Here is a 19,405-nt window from a genome sequence, read left to right on the forward strand (position 1 = left end):
GAACAACCATCTAGAAAAACTACATGACTTCTGATGTTTATGATTTAAACATCTGAGCTTTAAGGTAAGGTAATCTCAGTTTCGAAAGGATTATACAACAGGCGAATAATAAAAACTCCATTATCTAGACTCAGCAAATCCAGAGCAGGCGGGGTTACCTGAGCAGGCTCAATTTGGTAATCAGCAACTGCACAGACTGGATTCATCTCAGGTCAACACTCCAACTCCTGGGAGGACTTGAGATTGATTCCCTGGAGTCTGCCCCAAGTTCAGGACATTGACACCATAAGAACCCAGGTCTAAGCAGTCCCCATTATTGGAGAAGTAGTCAGGTGAAATTCAGCCCAACTGATCCTCCTGTAATTGCAGGTAAAATAGAATATCTAGGTATCCAGTCTGGCTCTGCTCTGGTCATGCTGGACAATCGGAATTTTACAGTTGTAGACTTAATGGAAAAATGATCTGGTTGAAGGACAGGGACTGACAGCAACACTTTTTTTATTCTTGCTGGCAGGCCCAGTCATTTAAAACATTAGAGGTGAGGATTAGGGTGTATGGGAGAGAAAGACCCTTCAGGAGAGGGCCATTATCTCTCTCCCAAGTGGCTAGCTTAATTTGGTTGTTTTGTTAAGCACTTCCTATGTGTCAAACACTGTTGTAAGCCCTGAGGTAGGTTCAAGTCAATTAGGTCGGACACAGTCCCCATCCTGCATGACAGTCTGAAGTAGGAGGGAGAACAGGTATTAAGTCCCCATTTTACAGTTGAGGAAACTGAGGCATAGATATGTGAAGTGACTTGTCCAAGGTCACGCAACAGACAAGCGGCAGAGCCAGGATTAGAACCAGGTCCCTCTGACTCCCAAGCCCGCGCTCTAATCACTAGGCAACTCTGCTTCACTTCTTCCAGAGCTTTTGCATTCCCCTCCTGGGTCAGTGTGAAGTCTGACTCGGCCATGGAACTCAGAGGCAGGAGCCGGGGTAGAGAAATGCTCAGCGCTTCCAAATTCTTACCCGATCACGGGGCCAGCACTTGTTGTTTTACCGGAACCGTGTTCCGGACCGGCTTGACCGTTACATTGTTCTTTCATCTATAAGTGACCCCCGCAGATCCCGGCTCTACTTCGTGATAATACGTACATTTGTATACAGCAGCATTCAATTTGCGTTCTAGAATAGCCCATCAGTAATGGCTTTGTATTTGCTTTCCGTGTGATGACAGAGAAAACAACATACAGCAGACATCCTCCAGAACCTGACTGGGAGAAACATTTCGGATTACTTGGTGAAGACGTATGTCCAGATTATTGCCAAAAGGTGCATATTTTATGTACTTTGAATTTTGTTTTGCCAGAAATTTGGGGGACGGGAATTAAACCCTTTAACTGGGGAATGATAGGTTGCCTTAGCAGCCATCAGAGATGTCCCGCTGAAGGAGAATAGATGATGTATGCCACTGTGTTCTTCCTATTGGCCTTGGTACCTCTTGGCCGGAGTTTCCAAATAGATAAGAACTGAATGCTCAGTTGGATCTGAAAGAGGGGGTTTAAAAAATAAGCTCAAACTCCCATCCACTTTTGAAGCATTTGTTTGTAAATCTGGTATTCTTTGGTAATGACTGCTTCAGCCGTGCAATAAGACTGTATAAATGCGGCTTTATTTTCATTCCTGGGGCTGCATTAATCATGCGAGAATCTCGAAAGTTCTGACACTAAAGAAATGATTGATAAAGGGCTCGCCAGATGCTCTTCCTTGTAGGTCCCTCTCCGACCCCCCCCCCCCCCCCCGAATTCTCTCCCGTGAGAAAGGTCCTGTCTTGCTCGTTGTTTTGCAGTTTATTCTCTTCTCACTATTAGAATCAGGTACTTTGCTTACTCTTAATCAGTCAATGGTATTTAGTGAGCGCTTGATGACTTATTAAATTCATTTTCTTCTGTTTTGGATTTTGCAGTTTAAAGAACAAGATTTGGGTAAATGAGTTTAGGTAAGTGAATTTTCTTTTCTGCCCTATCACTGGATTTTCTTTTGTCTCAATTATCCCATAGTTGCAGATCTTTCAAAGTCCCTTCATCATGATGGGGAAAGTGGATGTGGGGCTAGCTGACTTGAGGATAATCCACACTTGCCACTTAAAGGTGTGCATCGCATTCCTAATCGTACCCATATAGGCAAGTGCACTGTGAGGGTAGACTGTGAGCCCGTCATTGGGCGGGGATTGTCTATCTGTTGAGGAATTGCATATTCCAAGCGCTTAGTACAGTGCTCTGCACATAGTAAGCGCTCAGTAAATACTATTGAATGAATGAATGAATTTACAGATAGGGAAGTCAGGGAAGCAGCCTGACCTAGTGGAAAGATCACAGGTCTGGGAGTCAGAGGACCTGGGTTCTAATCCCAGCTCTGCCCCTTACCTGCTGTGTGACCTTCAGCAAGCTCCTTCTTGGTTTGGGAATGTAATGCCTTCCCAGCCAGAACAATGGCCTTGTGACATACGTTAATTCGTTTGCTTTTCTAGTTTTTCTAATGCATCAGTTATAGTATTTCTTAAGTGTTTTCCACGTGCCTAGCACTGTACAAAGAACTGGGATAGAAACAAGATAATCATATCAATCACAGGCCCTGTCCCACTTGGGACTCACAGTAAAGAGGTTGAAAGATCAGGCATCCTATCCCCATTTTACAGATGAGGACACTGTGGCACAGAGAGGTTAACTGACTTTCCCAATGTCACACAGGAGGCCAGAGGCAGGGCTGGGACTAGAATCCAGGACTCCTGATTCCCAGTCCCTGGCTCTTTCCACTAAGCCACATTACCTGCTCAGCGTGAGCATTTGGATAGCTTCCTGACAATTCTGATTACACGTTTGATTGCTGTGTCCTCCCTGGCCCCCAGAGAGAGTCTGACTCTTTGCTTAATAGTAATAGTAACGATAATAATAACATATGGTACTTGTTAAGCACTTACTATGTGCTAAGCACCGTACTAAGCACTGGGGTAAATGAAGGATGATCACGTGGGACACAGTCCAAGTAGGAAGGAGCATGGGTATTTAATCCCCACTTTGCAGATGAAGAAACTGGGGCCCAAAGAAGTTAAGTATCTCACCCAAGTTCACCCAACTTAGTTTGGGGAGATTAGTCTGGGTCCACTGCAGTCCTGAGACTCCGTGGACTAGCTTGGTAATTTGAGTCCCCCATAGCATTGGTCCAAAACGCCCGGGAGAGGGTTCAAACACAACACAGTTCTTGGGCCTACCATAGAATGATGATCATGATAGAGTCTCCCCTCAAGAACGATGGGCAAATCTCAGCCCTGAGACTTCAGCGACCAGAACTTGGGCAGATGACTGGATCGTAGTGCTCTTCACTTGTACTGCACCACATGAGTGCTAAGGAAGGTATAAATAAACTCATAGGTGCTGGAGTTGGCTGACCGGATGATAAGGCATAGTGTTCTGGGAAATCAGTCAAGGAAGTCAATAGAGGAAGTGGGAATAGAGAAGCAGCGTGGCTCAGTGGAAAGATCCCGGGCTTGGGAGTCAGAGGTCATGGGTTTGAATCCCAGCTGTGCCACTCATCAGCTGTGGGACTGTGGGCAAGTCACTTAACTTCTCTGGGCCTCAGTTACCTCATCTGTAAAACGGGGATTAAGACTGTGAGCCTCCCAAGGGACAACCTGATTAGCCTGTATCTCCCCCAGCGCTTAGAACAGTGCTCGGCACATAGTAAGCGCTTAACAAATACCAACATTACTATTATTATTTAGAAGGGCTTTGAATGTGGGGAGAGTTGAGCACTGTCTGTTGTGGGGAGGGAAGGTGTTCTAAGACAAGGCAACAGTGAGTGAGGGGATGGAGGCAAGGGAGTAGAGTATGTTCTAATCCCGGCTCTGCCGCTTGTCTGCTGTGTGACCCTGGGCAAGTCACTTCACTTCTTTGTGCCTCAGTTCCCTCATCTGTAAAATGAGGATAAAGACTGAATCCCATGTGGGACAGGGATTGGGTCCGACCCGATTAACTTGTATCTATCCTAGCATTTAGAATACTGCTTGACACATAGTAAGGGGCTAACAAATACCATAATAACAATGATAAGGAGAAGCAACGGAATCGAGAAGTTAAACAGAAGCAAGTAAAAAAAAAATCTTTCATTAGGTGATAAAGAATGACTGGTTAGTCCGTTCTTTAATAATCATCTGTGCTTTCAGGTATGGTGGGTTTTCTCTGGGCGCCAGCAATTCACAGACACTTCCTCCAAGTGATGAAGTTAGTGACGCCATTAAGCAAGTGAAGAAGCTCTTCGAATTGGACAAGGTACAGTATACAGCGAAGTCCCCATGAATGACTGAAAACAAAAGCCTGAAAAATATGAAGCTGAATCCTCTGGATAGATTAACAAATACAGATGCTTGATGGATATGTATTTGAATCTGTGTGTCATATAACTGGACACCTGGCATGTTGACTGAATCCCAGTATGGAACTGAGCCCAAGGGAAATTACCCGACTTGAAACCCAAAAAGTCCAAAGTTTTCATTGGAGTGAGTTGTTCTTAGGGTGTCTAATTATATAGCTTCACCCAGTAGAAAAGTCAAGGGGATGGTCTTTTATAAAACATTCCTGGTCAAATGGTCATTTTTTTTAAGAAGCCATCGTAAGCTCCTGACTAAGGCAGTTAATGTATTAACTTATTGAACAGAGTTGTAGGACCCATATTGTTGTGAATTTGGCCAGTAAACAATCAATCATACTTATTGAGTACTTATCGTGTGCGGATCAGAGAACTAAGTGCTTGGGGGAATACAATATAACAGAGTTGATAGACCTGTTCTCTGCTCACAAGGATCTTACAGCCTAGAGGAGGAGACAGACATTAGTAGAAATGAAGAAATTACGGCTATGTACACAAATGCTGAGGGAGGGGGTGAATAAAGGGTGCAAATCCAAGTGCACAGGTGACACGGAAGGGAGTGTGAGAAGAGGAAATGAGGGCTTAGTTGGGGAAGGGCTCTTTGGAGGAGATGTGCTTTTAAATAAGGCTTTGAAGGTGGGGAGAACGATCATCTGTCAGATATGAAGAGGGAGGGAAAGAGTTTGATGCATCCTGGCCTCTCCGAACTAAGAATCAGAAACCTGTGAGCTTTATTGTTTGTTTGGCTACTGGTTCATCTCAGGGACAGTGGCACCCAAGAGGCTTCCAAAGCACTTGATCTTCTTAACCTTAGATTCTGCAAGCCGTGTCTACGGCGGGAGAAAAAGTGCAAGATCTACAAAAAAGTCTCAAGGTGGGGTTTTCTATGTTGCTCCCAGGTATCCTTGCCCCCTTTTAGCTCCTCTGAAACCAAGTGCCTTCTTAAGACATGACAGTTGTCAGTTTAGTGAAATCCTTAGAGTTTTTAGTTTATTTTGAGCTCGTTATGGGCAGGGAACGTGTCTGTTATAGTGTTGTGTAGTGCTTTCTCAAGCGCTCAGTCCCAGTGCCCTGGACTAATATGATCGATGGATTGATTGAAGCAAAATTTGTCTGTAAATACTACTGGGGGCTTAGGGTGGGTGTATTTTCATGCTTTAAAAAAGAAGACAAGATGCTCTGATGAAACCAAAGGACTTTTTGTGTGTGTGTGTCATCCATAGGGCAGTGCTGCAGATCGATTTCTCAACAGCTTGGGAAGCTTCATGACTGGATTAGACACCAAAAATAATGTCAAGGTAAATCATCTCATTGGGGTAATTCTTGACTCGATTCTGATGGCCTTTCTATAATCAAGGATCAATTCAACTCATGTGAGAGGATGAGAACTGCTCATAAAGATCTGAGGAAGAAGAGTGTCTATACTACACTATACTATATTTTCATAACTGAAATATTTCCCGTATGCCTCCCTACCTAACTATGATGCTATGCAGAGATAAAAGGTTCAAAAGGTGTTTTTCAATCACGTAAGGAAAGACAAAACAAATGTAACATCCCAATTGTGAATCAAGAGGCATCCAGAGTCAGATAGATTATAAGCTTCTAAGAAAAACAATTACGCCTGTTCACGGGCAGTCAATCAGTGGTATTGAGCGCTTACAGTGTGCAGAGCACTGTACTGAGTGCTTGGGAGAGTCCAATATAACACCTTCTGATAGAGAAATATTTGAATATACTGATTTGCCTCTGGGAATGAGATGTTCTTGTATTTGGTTCATACCCTACTGAAGTTGGCATTTTGCCTTTCAGGTATGGTTCAATAACAAGGGCTGGCATGCCATTGGCTCTTTCCTGAATGTCATAAACAATGCCATTCTTCGGGCCAACCTGCAGGAGGGAGAGAACCCCAGCACCTACGGGATTACCGCTTTCAATCACCCCCTGAACCTAACCAAACAACAGCTCTCCGAAGTAGCTCTGTAAGTATCCAACACACACTCATAGGTGAACTCACCATCATTGCTGCCTTCTTCAAATACGAAGGACAACTTTCTCCCTCTCCCTCCTTCCCTCTCCCTCCCCCGCACCCCCCCTCCGTGGATGTGGCTATGCCCATTAAGAGATAATTTGAGGGGAGAGGGAAATGTTCTCTATGACAGTAGCAGAGGGAGGAAAGAAATGAGAAGAATGGCCTAGTAGATAGAGCCCTGGCCTGGTAGTCAGAAGGACTTGTGTTCTAATCCTGGCTCTGCCACATGTCTGCTGTCTGACTTTGGGCAAGTCACTTAACTTTTCTATGCTTCAGTTACCTCATCTGTAAAATGGGGATTAAGATTGTGAGGCCTATGTGGGTTAGGGACTGTGTCCAACCTGATTAGCTCCTGTCTACCCCAGTGCTTAGAATCGTGCCTGGCACTTAGCAAATACTATAAAAAAGAACAAATAATGTTTAAAGAACAACTGTATTATATCACTTGATGTTGAGCATCAGTGAGACTTCAGGTGATTTACATGTAGTCCCTTACCACTGGCATAAATTTTAGGGAGAGAAATAAATCTTTTCTCCTTCAGATGGCTGCCGTTTTCAGCCTTGATTATTTTCTTAACTTATCTTAGAAGTCATAAACTATTCTAGCTGACATAGACCTAAGCACTTATGTACGTTTCTGTAATTTAATTTATTTGTATAAGTGTCTTTCTCCCCTTCTTGTCTGTAAGCTCGCTGTGGGCAGGGAACATATCTCCCAACACTGTTATATTGTACTCTCTCAAGGGCTTAATATAGTGCTCTGTGCACAGTAAGTGCTCAAATACAATTGATAGACGATGAAAATAAATGTGTTGCTGCCAGGAGGAGGTAAGTGGTGGTGGTGATGATGATGATGGTGGTGATGATTACATTTTTCACTCACATTTTTGCATAGACAAATACTGAGAACTTTAGTAAAAGATATCTTTGGTCTATCACTTTGCTTTTCTGTTTTCAGGATGACCACATCGGTAGATGTTCTAGTTTCCATTTGTGTGATCTTCGCCATGTCTTTCGTCCCAGCAAGCTTTGTGGTATTTTTGATCCAGGAGCGAGTCAGCAAAGCGAAACATCTGCAGTTCATTAGTGGTGTGAAACCTGTTATCTACTGGCTTTCAAATTTTGTCTGGGATATGGTAAGGTTGCATTCATAGTTCATGCTTACGAAGTCCAACTGCGTGCAGATTACCATATTTAAACTAGAAATAGACATTACACAAGATGAAAAAAAGGATTTTGTTTTCGAGGGAATCTATAAAAGGAAAGCACAAGGAAAGGAAAAAAAACAAGGCCATCTGTTAGGTGGCAGCATGGCCTCAAGGAAAGGGTGTGGGACTGCAAGTCAGGAGATCCAGGGTCTAATCCAAGTTCTGTCACAGACTTGCTGTGTGACCTTGGGCAAGTCCCATAACATTTCAGTTTCTTCATCTGTGAAATAGGAGGATACCTCCTCGGTCCTTATCGCCCCCATCTCTGCCAGACCTCAGTCCTCTCCACCTTGAAAATCTTCCTAAATACCACTTCTTCCAATAACCTTTTTCTAATCATCAGTACCCTGATTCTTATAACCCTTCATCCCCCTCTTGCATGCGTATATGTATGTATTTATCCATGTATTTATTCTCAGAACTTGTATGTGTATATGCAGAGTTGATACTCCTATTTCTGCTTCCTCAGTCCAAGTGTACATGGGAAGCAGCATGGCATAGTGGGGGGTAGAGCAAGGGCCTGGGAGTCAGAAGGTCATGGGTTCTAATCTCGGGCTATGCCGCTTGTCTGCTGTCACCACTTCTCTGTGCCTCAGTTACCTAATCTGTAAAATGGGGATAGAGACTGTGAGCCTCACGAGGGAAAGGGACTGAATCCCACCCAATTTGCTTGTAGCCACGCCAGCGCTTAGTACGGTGCTTAGCACATAGTATGTGCATAACAAATACACAGTTAATTCAATTAGTACAGGGCATTGCATTCAGAAGGCACTCAGCCGATACCATCGCTATTAATACTATTACTGCCTACCTCTTAGATTGCGAGCCCTCTACGAGACAGGGACTGTATTTCTTCTCATTATCTTGCATCTACCCCAGCAGAATATCCTAAATAACTCTCTCACTCTCCGCTACTCCTCGCTGAACGGCTCTGATCGATGTTAGGTCCAGATTTCAGTGACTACTGAGCCTTTCGAAAGCTATCCAGCGAAATGTGGACAAAATTTCGGCCAAAATAGCTCAACACCGAGAAACCCTCACTTAGCACACATACCAAAATGATGAGGCCTTTGCATTTATTACTGGCTGTGAAAATTGCACGTGTGCGTGTATGTGCGTTCATCACTTTATATATGACGAAGTGATGGTCTCACATTCAGAACAGAGTGCTTATACCCATCAGTAACCCAACAGAGAAAGCCTAGGGGGTATTTTCATATTCAAATGAATAGCATCAGCACCTATTGGCAAAGTTTTCCATTATTTTCAGAACTTTTACTAGGTTTTATGTGATATAAGAAAAGAAACACAGTAGTTCTTATTTAGAATGTGCAACTGTATTCACTGCTGCTGAATGTGAATTTACTGAAACATGAAATTTATCCCTGGGGAAGTTGATTGAGAATGACCCCCATCATAAAAATGAAAGGGATGCAGGTTTAAAAAAAAAAAAATCAATCAACCAAAAAAATGCTAGTGAAAGTTTACCATTCCATACTTTGATTAGTATTTTGCATGATTTCATTTATTCCAAGTTATTCTCTGTTTATCGTTTGTAGGGGAGGAGTTTAGATGTCTTTCATTTTTCAAAGAGAAGGGACTCTAATTTTGATTTTTCTCTTTCAGTGCAACTATGTGGTACCTGCCACCCTCGTCGTCATCATCTTCATCTGCTTCCAACAAAAGTCCTATGTGTCCTCCACCAATCTGCCTGTTCTGGCTCTCCTTCTCTTACTCTATGGGTAAGGCCACTTAACACAGAACATTGGGAGGGCCTGGAATAGGGGACAGAAAGCTTTCGAATGAATCAAGACTTTAAAAACTGTCTTCTTGCTTTACCAGGTGGTCAATAACGCCTCTCATGTACCCGGCCTCCTTTATATTCAAGATCCCCAGCACAGCTTACGTAGTGCTGACCAGTGTAAATCTCTTCATTGGGATCAATGGAAGCGTTGCCACGTTCGTCCTGGAACTCTTCACTAACAACGTGAGTATCTCTCCCTTCAGCTCAGCTTTTTAGGGTTTGCCAACATCCTGGCAGCAAAGACCTGTCTGTGGTTACTGATTTCTGTTTCCCTCTTCAGATTACCACTGGGCTGAACTTGAAAGGGGAAAGTCTCTGCACATTATTTGAATGTCTTCCTGACTTTAATTTAGGTCTTCTTTAGGAATTCTTAAGAATATAGAATGATCCTAAAGATATGATGAAATGTTCTTTTTTAAAAAGGTGAACATAGTGTATGAGAAGTAATATACAGTTCTCTGTCATTAATGGGAAAATGAAGTAGCACTCTCTAGTTTTATGGGAATGGAACAAGTGCAGAATGCAGGTTAACAAAGCAGAATCTTAGTACGGCAGAGTTGAATTATCCGTGTTTATGTTGATGCCATTCCTGCACTCGGTGACAGAAATCTGTCTTTTAGCGATACTTGGAGTCACCAGGATCTAAATGTGGTTGAGACTCTTTAATGAAAGAGCTTCCAACCACAGCCAGAGAAGGCATACTTGGTATTAGGGACCCCAAAAGTCCTTCTGCTTTGGACGTTTTTATGATTTGGGTTTACCGTAGGTATTCAGGAATATACTTGGATCAGGTGTACTGACCTAAATAGAAACCCCAACATAATTTGGAATTGCTGATTGCACTTATGTATGTGCTGCTGGAAAATCTGAGTTCAAATTGTATGCCTTGCCTCATTTTTTTTTCCTTCCCTCTCTTCATCTTCTACATCCCCTGACCCCCTCCCTGGCTTTCTCCACCCAAGGCATCATTCTAGGTATCTTCTAAAGATCATCTCTCTTCTCATTTGGTAGTTTGCATCATAAGCTATATAGGCGGTAGGCTGTAAGCTCACTGTGGGCAGGGGACATGTCTACCAACTCTATTGTGTTGTACTCTCCCAAGCGCCTAGTACAGTACTCTGCACGCAGTAAGAGCTCAAGAAATACCTTGGATTGATTGAATTCAGAAATCTGAGTTGCCCTCTGAGGAATGATATTCTGATTCTGTAAAATTAATTAGTATTACCAAAACCTCTAAATGACAGGTGGCTCTTGATATGCTTGCTTTACCAGAAACTGAACAACATCAATGACATCCTGAAATCTGTGTTCCTGATCTTCCCTCACTTCTGCTTGGGTCGAGGACTAATTGACATGGTGAAAAATCAGGCAATGGCTGATGCCCTGGAAAGATTTGGTAAGTGAATCTAGCCACCTTATGACTTGGAACTGAACCTTCATCTTGGGTCATTGAATTTAATGCCGCTGATTCATATTTCACATTTGCGGTGGCTTGGGTGGCACTCTGACCCATGGCCCCGGTCCTGGAAACCTGAAAAATGAGATGACTTGTTCAGTGTGCCAGCCAGTATATACCCAGGCATGAGAAAAATGTCCCTAGATTCTGTTTGGACTCAATATTTTGACCCTGGTGCCTGTGCTTGATAAGCATGTCTTAAAAGGAAGACCATTTTCCATAATCCATATCTTTGGGTACTATCTCAGAAAAGAAAGCGGAGCAATGGGTCTTTAAAGTGAGGCATGGCAATAAAGTACTTCCAAATAAGAAAAGTTACCCTTTATCATTAAAATTGCTTTTTTGGATAATTTAGTGCAAGTCCATAGATTCTTTGCAGTTTTTTTTTACCTAATCATATTTTAAGCATCTTTCATCATTGAGCTCAATAAATATGATTGATTGATCCATCGATTGATCATTGCCCTGGTGAAAGGTGTAACCAACTGAAACTCACTTGAATTTGTGGGCAGCCTGAGATTTTGGCTTTCTCTGTGTCCTGCCTGCCCATTTACACCTCTCTCCAATTTCTCTTTCAGTTTATTTCCTGTTAGTTGGCTTTTCTGGTTCCCCTGAAGCCTCCCCTCTTGGGTTGTCTGGCTTCATGATTTCTAAGGCCCCTTGGAGTAGTGCTCTGTACAAGCTGGTTTTGTGGGGCCCAGCCCAAAGCTTTTGGTAAAATCTGGGGTCAGCCCACCCAGACCTTAAAGAGACCATAGTCTCTCTGAATGTATGCCAGGAAGTTATTTTTGTACATGCAGCCTGGCAACGAGCCACTGTCACGCGTGTAAGGAATAACAAGACCCCGAACGCACAGTTCCCTCCACGTCACGGAGAGAACGACTAAACCTTCCCTATTGGCTGGTGCAGCCCCAGGACACCCTAAGAGCCACCATTTTGAAAATCAGAAAATTCAAGTCGGGTTCACTTTCAGAGTATGAGGGGACTGGTTGAGTCTCGTCAGAACTTGACACTGCAGGAAAGGCTCCCTCAGGTTGAAACAAGCTTTAGGCAGAGTTCTAACTGGGATCCCTCCTACTTAGCCCTGTCTGGAGGCCTTTCCAGCCTCCTGGATTAAAGTGACCACATTTTGCAGTGTTCAGAGAATTACAGGAGGGAGCGATTCCAGGAGACATAGCCCAGAAGAGCAGTTAGAAGAATCTAAAAGCTAAACTGTTGGGGACCCAGTAGGCCTTTTTTTTTCTTGGTGATGATCGAAGGGGCTGAAATGTAGGCCTGTCCCTCTTAATGTTGGATGATTGAGAACCTTGAAGCAGTATTCCCTTGAAGCTGCATTGGTGCCCAGAGAACCTGAGAACCCTGAGAAGCAGTATGGTCTAGTGGAAAGAGCATGTGCCTGGGAGTCAGAGGACCTGGGTTCTAATCCCACCTCTGCCACTTGTCTCCTGGGTGATCTTGGGCAAGTCACTTGCCTTTTTGTATTTGCCTCATCTGTAAAATGGGGATAAAATCCTCCTCCCTCCAACTTAGACTGAGTCCCATGTGGGGCAGGGACTGTGTCCAACCTGATTATCTTGTATCTAACCCAGCACTTAGAAGAGTGCTTGAAAAATAGTAAGCACTTCACAAATACCATAAGAAAAAAAACCCAATTCTACATTTAGGTGCTTTGCCCTAATGGCAAATCCTGTAAAGCTTAGAGGGAATATTTGGCCAACAAGCTCACACGGGATCCAGCTGGGCCCACCTTCATCCTTTCCGGCTGGTCAGTCAATCAATGACATTTATTGAGCACTTACTGTGTGCAGAGCACTGTACTAAGTGCTTGGGAAAGTACAGTATAACAAAGTCGGTAGAACCCCACAAGGAATTTACGTGTACAGGTCCTGCGCTTCTAGTGCCAAGTGTGACCAGGGAAGCGACACGGCCTGGTGGAAAGATCACAAGCCTGGGAGTCAGAGGACCTGGGTTCTAATCCTCTCCTCCACTTATTGCTTTGTGACCTTAGGCAAGTCACTTCACTTGGGTATGTTTCAGTTGCTCATTTGCAAAATGGAGACTCAGTACCTGTCCTCCCTCCTCTTTCGTCTGTGAGCCGCATGTGGGACCTAATTTATCTTACATATATGCTTGGCATGTAGTAAGCGCTTAACAAATACCACGATTATTAGGTGTTTCAGCAGTGCAGTGAAAATAAATCTCTGGTCCCAGAGTCTCCCAGAAGGAGATTTTGCTTCCAATACAGCTCTCCAATCAATCAAATCAGTAGTATTTAGTGAGCACCTGCTGCGTTCAGACCATTGTACTAAGTGCTTGGGAGAGGACAGTAGAATTAATAGATATGATCCCTGGCCCCAAAGATTTTACAATATAGTGGGGGAGAATGGTTGTTAAAATAAATTACAGATAGAAAAAAGGAGTATAAAATCATGTACCTAAGTACTACCAGGGTGTGTGAGTTTCCAAGTGCTTAGTGGTACCAGTGCTGAAATGGCAGTTGGTGGGGAGGGGGTGGGAAGATCATTCAGTCGTATTTATTGAGTGCTTACTGTGTGCAAAGCACTGTACTAAGCGCTCGGGAGATTATACTATAGAAACTAAGTGGAGAAGGCTTCCTGGAGGAGGTGTGATTTCAGAAAGACTTTGGAGATAGAGAGTGAATTCCAAGCAAGAGATCGGTGGCAGGAGAAACACAAACCAGGTACAGTAGTAGGTTTTCTTGTGAGGAACGAAGGGTGCAAGCTGGGATGTAGTGGGAAAAGAGAATGGATTAGTTAGGAGGGAGAGCACCAGTTGAGCTTACATCTCTCCACACCTGAAGCAAGCGGACATGAAAACAAAAATATTTCTGGAGGGAGCATTGCCTGGATCACCTCCTTCTTGGTCTTCCCAGGCTCTTGGAGATCCTTTTCTCACCCTTTATAGACTCTCTGAGCATCCCTCTCTGTGCCTTATTTGTTTTGTCCTGAGATTAGATTTTAGGCCGGGCACACTGGTTTAAGCCGATTAATTTAGTGCCTGCTCTTCCCCCGGTGAAGCAAGTGCACAGCACAGAGATAACAGGACTAATAATAGAGTATAAAAACATTAAAACAAAATGACACAGTGTTTCGGACATCTTGCCTGGCACCTTCCTTTCAATATATCTAGAGAAAGTTCTTGAAGGGGGAGGCAGTGAGTGAGGCTTGCTTCTCCACTCTGGCAAAGAATTTGGTGGAAAGGAGAAAGTTATCTGGCTTTTCAGTCGATCACTCATATTCACTGAGTGTTTACTGTGTGCAGAGCACTGTACTAAGCACTTGGGAAAGTACGACACAATAGAGCTGGTAGACACCAGAGATTCTAAAGGAAGAGGACCATATAAAAAAATCCAGAGCACCTAATAGAAAACACCAAGAAATTCAGGGTAACTTCTTAAAATCATGAAAATGGCTTGTTCTTATCCATTTATTCTCTGATCCCCCTTCTCTGATTATTTGTAAGAAATTGTAACTATTAAGGACCATGCCCCCATTTAAAATAGTTTCCTCATTTTTACCAACCTATTTTTACCAACCAAACTATTTATTTGTTTTTCATTGCTTTGCCTATGCGATGCCATGTAGGAGTAGGAGGGCCTGTACTTCCTCATATGACCTTAGACCACTTTAGACACCCTTTGCCATCCCCATCAAACATCTCCAAATGGCCTGCATGTTGTGGTTCTTTAACCCCTACAGAGTAGCAAAACTGGTTGTGGAAGCTTTGCTGATGGCCTCGATAGGTCTTTTGCCAAATATGGTCCTCTGATCCTGTACAGGTTGTGGCATCCTGGCAGCATATGGGCTGAAATTAACTCATCTGCAGTTGGTTGGAATGGCATGGGTATCTTGATCTTATCCCTGGAAAACCTTCACTCGGAGGGGGCAGGGTGGTGGTGAGGGAGGGCGGAGATTCTCCTGCCTGCTTAGAAATTGCTCTAGTCTGCCTTGTGATATGAACTGGGGAGTGGGTGAAGAGGGCGTGGTAGGAGAAAAGTAGACAATCTGATGCATTTGCTGTCTTCTTTCTGTTTCCATTCTTCAAAGCCTCGTGGTTGGGTATTGAACAGCGCTTTGTTTTGTTTCAATTAGGAGAGAATCGTTTTGTCTCACCACTGTCCTGGGATTTGGTAGGACGGAACCTCTTTGCCATGGCAGTAGAAGGGGTAGTGTTCTTCCTCATCACTGTGTTAATCCAATACAGGTTCTTCATCAAACCAAGGTGAGTGTATTTTCCTTGATTCCTGGGTCTTCAGAATAAGGGATTGGCAGTGAAAGCTCAAGAATAAGCTCCAGAAATGAGAGGCTGGAATCGTATTGATGGCTAGCGCTATGGACAGGTATAGTGTCGGGGGAGGGGGGAGATGAACCTCAATTTTAACCCTCCCTCACCTCGACCAAATCGCACATCCATTTTACCGCTCACAAATAACATATATTGTGTCTCTGCTGAGTGCATTCTATCGTACTAGGCAGCCTAAATGAAGTTGTGTTACAAATGGAATTGGAATTCATGCCTCTAAAGAGAACTTTTCCCCTCTGGGAACACTATTTGCCCCCAAAAGGCATTTATTACCCAAGCAAGCTCTGCAGTTTCTAGTTGGCGACAAGTACCATGAATCTGGCTGGATTTTTCTATCTCCCATGGTGTCAGATTCTGACAAAAGCACCTGATGTGCAATGCTTTAAAGATACTGTGGAGATGATTCACATCCACTCACTCCAGCAATAATTCTTACCAAATGCAAAAATCAATTTCTCCTCATTCTCCCCGCCCCCGCCCCCCCCCCCCAACCAATGACTCAACTTGAAACATGTCCATTTTATAAAGCGTATTTTGGCAATTCTCCTCCAAATTCACATATTGTTTTCTCATTATTTCCGTTGATAAAAACAAATCTGAAAAATAAACTGTGACCAAAATGGATGATGTTATCCATGAAGAACTTGTTTCCAGACACTCGTCCCCCACTACTCCCCTCCTGCACCTATTGAGAAATGCAGTACTGAAATCTGGACTTTTGGCAAATCCAGAACATTCAAAATTATCTAGTCCTTTGTTGAGCCTTCACCTGAGCAACAGGTGCATTAGGATTTCCATGATCGTGGCTCCAATATTGGGTTTGCCCCGAATGTGAGGTTAAAAATCCAAACCTTAGAACTCGAGGTCCCCAAGGGTCAAGGCTACCTTCAAGCGACCAGAAGTCTAAGCAGACTTGATAGGGAAAAGGCAGTTCCACAAAATTTAGCCCGGGAACATCAGGATAGGAAAAATCGATTTCATTTCCAGAATATCCAACCGGAGTCAGTGCAGTATGTTCCGGATGTCGAGTTTCTACCCCGTAGTGTTATATCAGGGTGCTCTGAATCCCATATGGACAGAGTTTCGGGATGGTTTCTACCCCATGGTGTTTTGTAATATCAGGATACTCTGAATCCCATATGGACAGAGTTTCAGGGTCGTTTCTACCCCGTAGTGTTATGTAATATCAGGCTGCTCTGAATCCCATAAGGACAGTTTCCAAGTCAAAGGAAGGCATATGAAGGGTCTTCATAGGTGTGGAAGATGACATTTTGTGTGAAAATTTGCACATTTGCTTTAAAGGCTGTATCTTTGACTTTGAGGGCATGCATCCTAGACCAGTGATTCTCAAAGAGAATTTTGCCGTGACTGTTATTGCAGGCACCGTAATGTTCCGGTGCCGCGCCTTTCTCAAATTAGACTCCCCGCAAGGTTCCTTTGCTTTTCCTGGTGCCGGGGACAGCCTCTGGCCCTGTGGGAAGTCAGCATCTATTCCAGTGGCCGCCTGAGAATTGTCCAGTAGCCACATTTGATTCCTGTGGCCATCTTTGAGAACCACTGTTCTAGAGTTGGTCTTCACTGGGATGACATATGCCTTTTCTCTCTTAAGACCCGTATGTGCAAAACTTCCTCCTGTAAATGATGAAGATGAGGATGTGAGGAGAGAAAGGCAGAGGATACTTGATGGCGGAGGTCAGAATGATATCCTGGAAATAAAGGAGCTGACCAAGGTGAGGGAGTGACCAAAAACTAATTGGCTCTGAGTGACTCCTTAGCTCAGAGCCAATTAGAGCAGTGCGGTGGAAGCAGAGGAACTTCCAAGGGACCGCTTGGCCCAACACCCAGCCCCAGTGTGCAACCGACACTGGTGCACTCGAACCAACGCCCGTTCTTTCCTTCTCTTGAGTTCCTTGGGACTCTGGATCACTGATCTGGATTGATTTCTGGATTGATTGGTTTCAGGTCTATAGAATGAAGAGGAAGCCTGCCGTTGACCGGATCTGTGTGGGAATTCCTCCCGGAGAGGTAACTCCAGATTTTTCTCTTTGGTTGTCCTCTCTTGGTGTTTCCTAGTCCATTGACTTGGGATGTGGACCCGAACTGAGAAATACACTTTTGTTGTTGGGTTGGGTTTTTTGGGGGGTTTTTTTTTAGTTTGGTTTCAGTCTCCCTTCCAGGGGATGCGAGTGGAATGAGACTTTCTGTAGCTAATTGTAGAGATGGGTCTGCTACGGGAAGATAGGTGGCTTTCTGCAAGTAAAGGATGCTGCAAGATAACCCCACAGAGTTCAGTGTGGTTTGGCCATCCATGATTGCAGTAGCAGGAAATACACAAACAGCAGAAAGGAAGGAGGGAAACTATTTTTGTAATTTGGGTAATTCCACTTACAAGGCTAAACCAGGTCAAGCAGCAGATTCACTTGCTGATGCACACCCTGTTCTTCCCTAACACATGAGGGGTTTTGGATAAATCAATCAATGGAATTTATTGAGCGCTTACTGTGTGCAGAGCACTGTATTAAGTGCTTAGGAAAGTCCAGTAAGCAAAGTTGGTAGACATGTTCCCTACCCACAATGAGCTTAGAGGGGAAACAGATCGCTTTTAGGGAATTGAGGAAATGTTCTCCTGACAACATGTCTGTCTGGAAAGAACACCATTGCAATCCTGTGTGCATTTGTGTAGTGCCATGGATATCTTTTAAAACCAAAAGCACTTGCGATTTGTTTTTTTGCTTAAAAAAAGATTAAAGCACCTAAGCTTCATGTTCCAATAGCTCCCTTAAAAGCAGCTGTTCTATGATAACTTCCTCTTAACTGGTCTGATGGATTGTTTTAGGAATTGCATTTCAATTGATTCACTACACACTGACACGTTTTTCTATCTTCAGTGCTTTGGACTTCTGGGAGTTAATGGTGCTGGCAAATCATCAACTTTCAAAATGCTAACCGGAGACACCAACGTGACCGGAGGAGATGCTTTTCTCAACAAAAACAGGTAAAAGAAGACCTGAATGTCACATGCCGAAAGTATTTCTCATTCCTTTGAAAGCTTTAAAGTCCCCCATAAGTGGCACTGATAGTATGGAGAGTTTTACATGACTAGCAATAATTTTTTCATGTTCCAAAAATATGTTCAAAACTAGGTCTTTTATTATTTTGCAGTATCTTGTCAGACATACAGGAAGTGCACCAGAACATGGGGTATTGTCCACAGTTTGATGCTATTAATGAGCTACTGACAGGGAGAGAGCATGTGGAATTCTTTGCCCTCCTCAGAGGTGTACCCGATAAAGAAGTTGGCAAGGTAATTGGGGTTTGAAATCAATATCTCTGTATTGATTTCCCCAGATGATTCATTTGATTTTCTTGGTTTTACTGAAGCAGAAAATCACACTGTCTTTGTTGCTGTAGGTTGGTGAATGGGCAATTCGCAAACTGGGACTTTTGAAGTATGGAGAGAAATACGCTGGGAACTATAGTGGAGGAAACAAACGCAAACTATCTACTGCCATCGCATTGATTGGGGGACCACCTGTGGTGTTTTTGGTGAGTGGTGTTGAATGCCCAGTTCAGAATTCATGATTTCATAGTGTTCCCAGGGAATGTGTCTACCAATTCATATGATTAGATTGTAGCCTCCCAAGTGCTTAGTACAGCGCTCTGCACGCAGTAAGCACTCAAGAAATACAATTGATGGATTGTATCAGAGAAGCAAACAGCCATTTGAAATTCTCTACGGTCCCTGAAGCCTGTTTGGTCCCAGGGCTCAGGTCAGAAATGCCCCAGCTCCAGGTGGCAACCCGCCTTGGTGGTCAAAATTGACCTGAGTCATCTCCATCCCTGAAGATCCTAAGGAGCAAGGGCTTGTTCTCAGGCCCGCTAATGAGCTCCCGTCCAGAAGCATGTCCGTGTCCACCAGACAGCGACCTCAATCTCCAGGAGGGGTCCGGTATTAATTTGGCATCTCCGGATCCTCAGGACGAGTTGGAGAAGCAGCGTGCCCTAGAGGCTAGAGCACGGACCTGGGAGTCAGAAGGTCCTGGGTTCTAATCCTGGCTCTGCCACCTGTCTGCTATGTGACCTTGGGCAAGTCCCTTAACTTCTCTGTGCCTCAGTTACCTCATCTGTAAAGTGGGGATTAAGACTGTAAGCCCCATGCAGGACATGGACTGTGT

The 19,405-nt window shown here is 43.8% G+C and overlaps 1 protein-coding gene across 2 annotated transcripts in view; it reads left to right on the forward strand.

The window, feature by feature from the left end:
• Positions 1 to 19,405, forward strand: part of ABCA1 (ATP binding cassette subfamily A member 1) — a 137,280-nt gene that overhangs the window by 110,642 nt on the left and 7,233 nt on the right. Inside the window, exons 32-46 of one of the 2 annotated variants that reach the window (XM_029055713.2) lie at positions 1,220 to 1,314; positions 1,949 to 1,981; positions 4,205 to 4,310; positions 5,631 to 5,705; positions 6,220 to 6,389; positions 7,398 to 7,575; positions 9,274 to 9,389; positions 9,490 to 9,634; positions 10,724 to 10,847; positions 15,020 to 15,149; positions 16,840 to 16,960; positions 17,193 to 17,255; positions 18,119 to 18,225; positions 18,393 to 18,534; positions 18,642 to 18,776. In XM_029055713.2, coding sequence (XP_028911546.1) covers positions 1,220 to 1,314; positions 1,949 to 1,981; positions 4,205 to 4,310; positions 5,631 to 5,705; positions 6,220 to 6,389; positions 7,398 to 7,575; positions 9,274 to 9,389; positions 9,490 to 9,634; positions 10,724 to 10,847; positions 15,020 to 15,149; positions 16,840 to 16,960; positions 17,193 to 17,255; positions 18,119 to 18,225; positions 18,393 to 18,534; positions 18,642 to 18,776 — 1,740 coding nt within the window. Of the gene's footprint in view, positions 1 to 1,219; positions 1,315 to 1,948; positions 1,982 to 4,204; positions 4,311 to 5,630; positions 5,706 to 6,219; positions 6,390 to 7,397; positions 7,576 to 9,273; positions 9,390 to 9,489; positions 9,635 to 10,723; positions 10,848 to 15,019; positions 15,150 to 16,839; positions 16,961 to 17,192; positions 17,256 to 18,118; positions 18,226 to 18,392; positions 18,535 to 18,641; positions 18,777 to 19,405 lie in introns of those variants that run through there. The other variant, XR_003756014.2, reaches the window with a different exon arrangement.

The sequence above is a fragment of the Ornithorhynchus anatinus genome, chromosome X5, assembly GCF_004115215.2.
Source record: "Ornithorhynchus anatinus isolate Pmale09 chromosome X5, mOrnAna1.pri.v4, whole genome shotgun sequence".
In the NCBI taxonomy this organism is placed as follows: Eukaryota; Metazoa; Chordata; class Mammalia; order Monotremata; family Ornithorhynchidae; genus Ornithorhynchus; species Ornithorhynchus anatinus.